This window comes from Barbatula barbatula (genome assembly GCF_947034865.1).
Source record: "Barbatula barbatula genome assembly, chromosome: 22".
NCBI lineage: Eukaryota > Metazoa > Chordata > Actinopteri > Cypriniformes > Nemacheilidae > Barbatula > Barbatula barbatula.
Window position 1 is genome coordinate 12,025,486 of NC_136785.1, and position 8,914 is coordinate 12,034,399.

General features: G+C 37.6%; 1 protein-coding gene across 1 annotated transcript; it reads left to right on the forward strand.

Annotated features, from left to right (window-relative positions):
* Positions 1 to 50: 50 nt before the first annotated feature.
* Positions 51 to 2,886, forward strand: nsrp1 (nuclear speckle splicing regulatory protein 1). The gene is made up of 7 exons (XM_079486443.1): positions 51 to 496; positions 875 to 962; positions 1,046 to 1,102; positions 1,185 to 1,313; positions 1,518 to 1,725; positions 1,800 to 1,902; positions 2,003 to 2,886. The coding sequence occupies exons 1-7, from the start codon at positions 477 to 479 to the stop codon at positions 2,802 to 2,804; spliced, it is 1,407 nt and encodes a 468-aa protein (XP_079342569.1). The 5' UTR covers positions 51 to 476; the 3' UTR covers positions 2,805 to 2,886.
* Positions 2,887 to 8,914: the final 6,028 nt, after the last annotated feature.

Here is an 8,914-nt window from a genome sequence, read left to right on the forward strand (position 1 = left end):
TTTTAAACCACAGATTTGTGGCCATATTAGAAGTGTTGTCGACATCTAGTGGTGGCTAAGAATTCTGTTTAAACTACATTCAATCATCGCATGATGCTTCGTAGGTTAAAAGTAACATTTGTTTTACAAATTAGGATAAGAATATAAACGCTTAGAAACGTTTTCTTTAAACACATTATTATCTTCAAAAGATAAAAAGATTTGCAGATGGTAGACGGTGAAAACAATTTCCCACTGTGCTGCAGAAATGTACCTTTTCTCCTAGAGAATGTGTATCGATCGATTCACACACGGCACATTCACAGCACTGTAAACATATGCGTCATGGTCATTTACATAACGTAAACATGTTATTTATATATTTGATTGTTCTTATGTAAAAACATATAGATTTATCTATCAAATTGGTTGTGTTGTCGATTTGGTGTTAAATTAGCGAATCTGCTAGACGTCGGTCAGTGGTGGTTCTGCGCAAGATGGCGACCTCTGGTAAACAGTAAGTGATTGATCGCTAATTTATAGTAATTTTGTAGACGTTATACAAGAAATGGGGAATGTGTTTTTATGTATTGTTGTAAACGGTTGAACTGAAGTGATGTTTATGTTTTCATGTTGTTTAACAGTTTAAAACAAGCTAGTGCAATTGTCCGATTCCCTGAGCTGAGCTAATGCTTCAACCCAAACACGTTGTTACAAACACTTTGGCTACGTCATACATTCTGTATACACATCTTTTATTTACCCTAAGTAATATTATTGTGTTTGTGGGTGATCAAATTTCTGAACATTTTGAGGGCTTAGAAAATAGAGGGGATATTTTTGGGTAAAAAACACGTTAAGGTATACAGTGTATTTACGTTTATGTATATTTTAGGTACGGGCTCATTTTGCCTCAGAAGAATGCCTCAAAATCTGCCCCTCTTCCCCGACCATCTGTGTTTGGAGATGATTCAGATGAAGAGGTGACAAGCCTTATGAATCTGCACATCACTTTTATTAAAAAATGTAATCATGAGCACGGTAACAAAACAACTTCTACTTGCAGACCACTGTTGGGCAGAGTTTGCTGAAGGAAGCCCTCAAAAAGAAGATGATGAAACAGGTGAGGATAATATACAAAAAGTATACTTAAAAGAATCCACTTCGTGCGAGGTTTGAGATTATAACATTGTTTTTCACGTCAGACGCGTCTTGAGATGCAAAAGGCTCTTGAAGAGGACAGCACTGTATATGAGTATGACAGTGTGTATGATGATCTTCAGAAACAGAAAGTGGAAACCAATAAAAAAATGCTGGGTGCCACAGACAGAAAGGTAAACCTCAAAACATATAGCTTTCCTGTGGCTCAGTAGTTCGAGCATGGCACTAGCAATGCCAAGGACATGGGTTCGGTCCCAAGGGATTGCACATATTCCGAAACAAATACATAATACAATGCAATGTAAGTCGCTTTGGATAAAAGCGTCTGCCAAATGCGTAAATGTGTATCCATAATGTCCTTTGCAATATTTCTTCAGCCCAAGTATATTAACCAGCTGCTCCTCGCTGTGGAGGAGAGAAAAAAGGAACAAGAGCGACGTGATGAGAGAAAGATCCAAAAAGAGAGAGAAGCAGAGGGCGAGCAGTTTGCTGATAAAGAGGCTTTTGTAACCTCAGCTTATCGACAGAAGCTTAAAGAAAGACAGGAAGAGTTGGAGAGAGAGAAGAGAGAAGCAGAGCTGGAAGGTGAGGTTTTAAAATATTTTGCATTGTTGTTATAAGTATTAAACGGGACATCCTTGACAGTTTATTATTTTCAGCTGCTCTGGATGTGAAGAAGCAGAAGGATCTCAGTGGATTTTATAGACATCTTCTCAACCAGACAGTTGGAGAGGAGGCAGTGCCTGATCGTAGTGCAAAAAAGTAAGGAGATAAGTTGATGTTTGTTGATGCTAAACATCTTAAATTTTTTGATAGCATGAGTTAAGGCTTGGATAAAACTAACCTACAATTTTATTTTTAGAGAGGAGAAAGCTACAGCCTCAGCAGCAACAGAAAAGTCACCAACCCCTGAACCCCCACCAAAACAATTTGAGAGCAGGGCAGAATCCCACAGTGATGAGGACCAGGGGGGCAACAGAACAGAAATAACCAAGACCACCAACCACTCAAAGCGCCACTACAGACAAAAATCTCCTTCAGACAGTGAGGATGAGCAAGAGAGGGAGAGGAATGAGACCAGAGAAAGAAGCCACAAAGAAAGAGACAAGGGTAAGGGGGAGGTTAAAGAGAGAGAGAGGATGAGGGAAAGAGAGAGGGAGGACAGACACAGTTACCGAAAGGAAGACAAAGACCGCAGAAGAGACAGAGAACAGGATAGAGAAGACAACAGAAGCCGAGATAGAGATGACAGACGCGGTAAAAAGGACAGATACACAGATGACAGACGCGGTAATAAGGACAGATATACAAATGACAAATATGATCGAAGAGACCAAGATATAGATGCCAAACGGGACAAAAGCCCAAAAGACAGAGAAGTGGAACGGAAGGGAGAACAAATGCGAGAGAGACACAGGGATGGAGAAAGCCATAAGCTGGAGAGCAAAAGAAAAAACACTGATGAGGAGAAAATGGAGGAGAGGAAGACAGACAGTGATAAGGAAAAAGAAAAGGCTGAAGATATAAGTGATGGACAGCAGGAAGCCGGTAAATTTGCTAAACGCAGCAGTGAGCAGACCGTTACGTCAGCCAGAGAGAGATATATGGCTCGACAGCTTGTCCGCTCTGCTGCAAGACCTTATGTTGAAAAGGAGGAAGACTAGCAAATGTTTCTGTAGTTTATCATGCACATTGGGTTTAATTAAACAAATTGTTTAAAAATAAATAAATTGTTTTGTGAATTTACCAATATTGAGGACATCAGGCTGTTTTTTGTTTTAAATGTCATGTAGATACAGTAGTGCCATGGTACTAATAAAGAGAGACAAACATGTTGAGACAACTGTTATTTAATAACTTTTATTTGGTTTTGGGGAAGGGACGGAGTCATTTTTTCCAAGTTACAGGGGAGGGGGCAGTCGTGGTCTTGGGGACCACTGTCCTGCAGAGTTTAACTTTATTCAACTACAATGCGCCTGCCTTGACATTTCTAGTAATCCTGAAGACTTTGATTGGCTGGTTCAGGTGCGTTTAATTAAATTTAAAAGTCAGCAGGACAGTAGCCCTCCAGGATTGCCCACCCATCAATAATTTATGCAAATGTATAGCAGTACTTTTCACATTCAACAGGAATGTATGGTTTGTCCTACACCACCTCATCTGGAACCTAGTGGGGAAAGAAAACATTTCTGTAAATTATTTGCAGGGTCAACCTAACAAAAGCCTGAAGATGTTCTAGTCGAAAGTAAAAAAACTTGAATCGCCACTGACCAATCTGCCGGTAATTCCGGTTACTTTCAGTTTAGGTTTCATCAGACACATTTCAAATAGCAATATTTCTATTACCCACCTTATGTTTTCAGATTCCCTCCATAAGAAACCTAGGAAGACAGATGAACTGATGTTTAGACCGCTGATAATAAACAAATGGTATATAATGCTACGTGATGTTATGAAGTGCTCAGAAAACCGATTATCACCACTGAACAATCTGCCGGTAATTCCAGCTACTTTCAGTTTAGGTTTCATCATAGACACATATTTCAAATAGCAATATTTTTATTACCCACCTTATGTTTTCAGATTCCCTCCATAAGAAACCTAGGAAGACAGATGAACTGATGTTTAGACCGCTGATAATAAACAAATGGTATATAATGCTACGTGATGTTATGAAGTGCTCAGAAAACCGATTATCACCACTGAACAATCTGCCGGTAATTCCAGCTACTTTCAGTTTAGGTTTCATCATAGACACATATTTCAAATAGCAATATTTCTATTACCCACCTTATGTTTTCAGATTCCCTCCATAAGAAACCTAGGAAGACAGACGAACTGATGTTTAGACCACCGATAATAAACAAATGGTATATAATGCTACGTGATGTTATAAAGTGCTCAGAAAACCGATTATCACCACTGAACAATCTGCCGGTAATTCCAGCTACTTTCAGTTTAGGTTTCATCATAGACAAATATTTGAAATAGCAATATTTCTATTACCCTCCATATGTTTTCAGATTCCCTCCATAAGAAACCTAGGAAGACAGATGAACTGATGTTTAGACCACTGATAATAAACAGATGGTATATAATGCTATGTGATGTTATAAAGTGCTCAGAAAACCGATTATCACCACTGAACAATCTGCCGGTAATTCCAGCTACTTTCAGTTTAGGTTTCATCATAGACACATATTTCAAATAGCAATATTTTTATTACCCACCTTATGTTTTCAGATTCCCTCCATAAGAAACCTAGGAAGACAGATGAACTGATGTTTAGACCACTGATAATAAACAAATGGTATATAATGCTATGTGATGTTATGAAGTGCTCAGAAAACCGATTATCACCACTGAACAATCTGCCGGTAATTCCAGCTACTTTCAGTTTAGGTTTCATCATAGACACATATTTCAAATAGCAATATTTCTATTACCCTCCATATGTTTTCAGATTCCCTCCATAAGAAACCTAGGAAGACAGACGAACTGATGTTTAGACCACCGATAATAAACAAATGGTATATAATGCTACGTGATGTTATAAAGTGCTCAGAAAACCGATTATCACCACTGAACAATCTGCCGGTAATTCCAGCTACTTTCAGTTTAGGTTTCATCATAGACACATATTTCAAATAGCAATATTTTTATTACCCACCTTATGTTTTCAGATTCCCTCCATAAGAAACCTAGGAAGACAGATGAACTGATGTTTAGACCACTGATAATAAACAAATGGTATATAATGCTATGTGATGTTATGAAGTGCTCAGAAAACCGATTATCACCACTGAACAATCTGCCGGTAATTCCAGCTACTTTCAGTTTAGGTTTCATCATAGACACATATTTCAAATAGCAATATTTCTATTACCCTCCATATGTTTTCAGATTCCCTCCATAAGAAACCTAGGAAGACAGACGAACTGATGTTTAGACCACCGATAATAAACAAATGGTATATAATGCTACGTGATGTTATAAAGTGCTCAGAAAACCGATTATCACCACTGAACAATCTGCCGGTAATTCCAGCTACTTTCAGTTTAGGTTTCATCATAGACACATATTTCAAATAGCAATATTTCTATTACCCACCTTATGTTTTCAGATTCCCTCCATAAGAAACCTAGGAAGACAGACGAACTGATGTTTAGACCACCGATAATAAACAAATGGTATATAATGCTACGTGATGTTATAAAGTGCTCAGAAAACCGATTATCACCACTGAACAATCTGCCGGTAATTCCAGCTACTTTCAGTTTAGGTTTCATCATAGACAAATATTTGAAATAGCAATATTTCTATTACCCTCCATATGTTTTCAGATTCCCTCCATAAGAAACCTAGGAAGACAGATGAACTGATGTTTAGACCACTGATAATAAACAGATGGTATATAATGCTATGTGATGTTATAAAGTGCTCAGAAAACCGATTATCACCACTGAACAATCTGCCGGTAATTCCAGCTACTTTCAGTTTAGGTTTCATCATAGACACATATTTCAAATAGCAATATTTTTATTACCCACCTTATGTTTTCAGATTCCCTCCATAAGAAACCTAGGAAGACAGATGAACTGATGTTTAGACCACTGATAATAAACAAATGGTATATAATGCTATGTGATGTTATGAAGTGCTCAGAAAACCGATTATCACCACTGAACAATCTGCCGGTAATTCCAGCTACTTTCAGTTTAGGTTTCATCATAGACACATATTTCAAATAGCAATATTTCTATTACCCTCCATATGTTTTCAGATTCCCTCCATAAGAAACCTAGGAAGACAGATGAACTGATGTTTAGACCGCTGATAATAAACAAATGGTATATAATGCTACGTGATGTTATGAAGTGCTCAGAAAACCGATTATCACCACTGAACAATCTGCCGGTAATTCCAGCTACTTTCAGTTTAGGTTTCATCATAGACACATATTTCAAATAGCAATATTTCTATTACCCTCCATATGTTTTCAGATTCCCTCCATAAGAAACCTAGGAAGACAGATGAACTGATGTTTAGACCACTGATAATAAAAAAATGGTATATAATGCTATGTGATGTTATGAAGTGCTCAGAAAACCGATTATCACCACTGAACAATCTGCCGGTAATTCCAGCTACTTTCAGTTTAGGTTTCATCATAGACACATATTTCAAATAGCAATATTTCTATTACCCTCCATATGTTTTCAGATTCCCTCCATAAGAAACCTAGGAAGACAGATGAACTGATGTTTAGACCGCTGATAATAAACAAATGGTATATAATGCTACGTGATGTTATGAAGTGCTCAGAAAACCGATTATCACCACTGAACAATCTGCCGGTAATTCCAGCTACTTTCAGTTTAGGTTTCATCATAGACACATATTTCAAATAGCAATATTTCTATTACCCTCCATATGTTTTCAGATTCCCTCCATAAGAAACCTAGGAAGACAGATGAACTGATGTTTAGACCACTGATAATAAAAAAATGGTATATAATGCTATGTGATGTTATAAAGTGCTCAGAAAACCGATTATCACCACTGAACAATCTGCCGGTAATTCCAGCTACTTTCAGTTTAGGTTTCATCATAGACACATATTTCAAATAGCAATATTTTTATTACCCACCTTATGTTTTCAGATTCCCTCCATAAGAAACCTAGGAAGACAGATGAACTGATGTTTAGACCACTGATAATAAACAAATGGTATATAATGCTATGTGATGTTATAAAGTGCTCAGAAAACCGATTATCACCACTGAACAATCTGCCGGTAATTCCAGCTACTTTCAGTTTAGGTTTCATCATAGAAAATCATAAACTAAAAATGTAAATTAAATCAAGTCTTATCTGATAGCACTTCGCTAACTTAAGCCATTCACTAAAACGCCCAATGCAACACGGAATATATGACGCACAAAAAAATAAACGTTGAATGAATTTTATTTTTACGGTAACAACAAGCAAGAGCCATCATCTCTATTAACACATGAGCTAAAGAGAGACCGCAGATGGAACTAGTAGCTAACGTTAGTAGCTTACCATTTTGTCGTTTGTTTGAGCACGTGGTTACATTGAGCTGCTTTTATGTTACAGAACACGTGCAGTCTTTTAGACACCGACAGCGGGTAGCACTTGGGTGGTAACACCATGTCATGTAACCGCGAATTAAATTTTTCTGGATTATTTCTGTAGCGCACATCTTGCATAAACACCACAATAGACCAGAAAGAACTTTTTTATGCGCCTTGTGCTATTTAAACCAACGTGCAATGACGTAGTTCGTCATCTTCTTCTGGTCTCCGACACTTTGTAAGATTTGCTCATTTCCGCCTCCTGTTGGCTAAAAGTAGAAGTAATTTATACGATTATAATCTGCCAAAAGTATGTTAACTATATTTTGTATATTCTCGCTGTGTAGAGTAATCATGTACTGACGGCGCTTTGAAATGACGCCAAAGAGTGGGATGATATGCCATTTCACTTCTTTAAATTCCTCCGTCCTCGCGAGGAAAGGAAGCAAGGAAGGGAAACGAGGATGCATAAATAAGAAGTGAGAAGCAACCATATAGTGGCCCTGTCCCAAATAACGCACTTCATGTGTATTTGAGGTCTCGTGGACTTAAATTGCGCGTGCTCGCCAAGTCTACAAGTCCGTGGGGTTGCGTGGCATAGTCCGCATATAGCAAGAAACGTCTCTGTTAATGGCAATAAACCAATATAACACACAGAAACCATTGAGAACAAAATAGATTTCTAATGAGAAACATTGTGGGCGTGGCTTTAGTTTTATCTGTTATTTGATTGGATGTATAAAAACAGCCGTTGCATTTTGAGATGGAACTGGAAGCAGACTGACAGTTGAGGGGTAGGAGTTAACAGTTGCTCCGCCCAAAAGTTCCGTCACCACATTGGAAGGCCCGCCTCTCCTTTCATTCGATTGGACAATGGAAAAAACGAATGAAGTCAAGCGCTTCTTTGCTCAGAGTTGGTGTTTTTTCAACTTCTTTCCGACAACAACTTGAACATAACCAGCTCGGAATCATGACATTTCCGAGAGCACGTGAAGGCAGCATAACATACGTCATTTCAGATGCATAGTCATCATTACAGGAAGGAAGTGCATTTTCAGATCCTAACTAAAGATTATGAGGGCACACAAATTAAAAAATAAAGACAGACCCACAATTAAAAACTATTTACAATAAACACTGAAATATTAAATGAAAAAATAGCCATTGAAATGTTTAAAGGGTAACTCCACCCAAAAAAGAAAATTCTGTCACGAATTACTCACCTTCTTGCTGTTCCAGACATGTATACACTTCTTTGTTCTGTTGAACACAAAGAAAGATATTTTGGATTAATGTTAGCAACCAACAGTTCTGAGGCACCATTGACTGCCATTGTAGGAAAAGTAAAACGGTAATCAAAAGTGCCCCAGAACGGTTTGTTTTCCTACTTTCCTAAAATATATCTTATTTTGTGTTCAACAGAACCAAAAAATTACAAACCATTTTTTCCTACTATCAATCAATGGTGCTTCAGAACTGGTGGTTGCTAACATTAATCCAAAATATCTCTCTTTGTGTTCAACCGAACAAAGAAATGTATACATGCCTGGAACAACTAGAGGATGAGTAATTCATGACAGAATTTTCATTTTGGGGTGAAGTTACCATTTAAATCCCTGTGAATTTAAGAATGACAATTAACAATTCTTATTAACTTCCGGTTCACAGAGACTTTG

Bases quoted from the DNA above. Each gene is read 5' to 3' on its own strand.
- nsrp1 (XM_079486443.1), top strand. From the start codon at position 477: ATGGCGACCTCTGGTAAACA. The intron at 1,103-1,184 runs GTGAGGATAATA...TTTTCACGTCAG, and splicing joins AAAAGAAGATGATGAAACAG to ACGCGTCTTGAGATGCAAAA. The intron at 1,726-1,799 runs GTGAGGTTTTAA...TATTATTTTCAG, and splicing joins GAGAGAAGCAGAGCTGGAAG to CTGCTCTGGATGTGAAGAAG.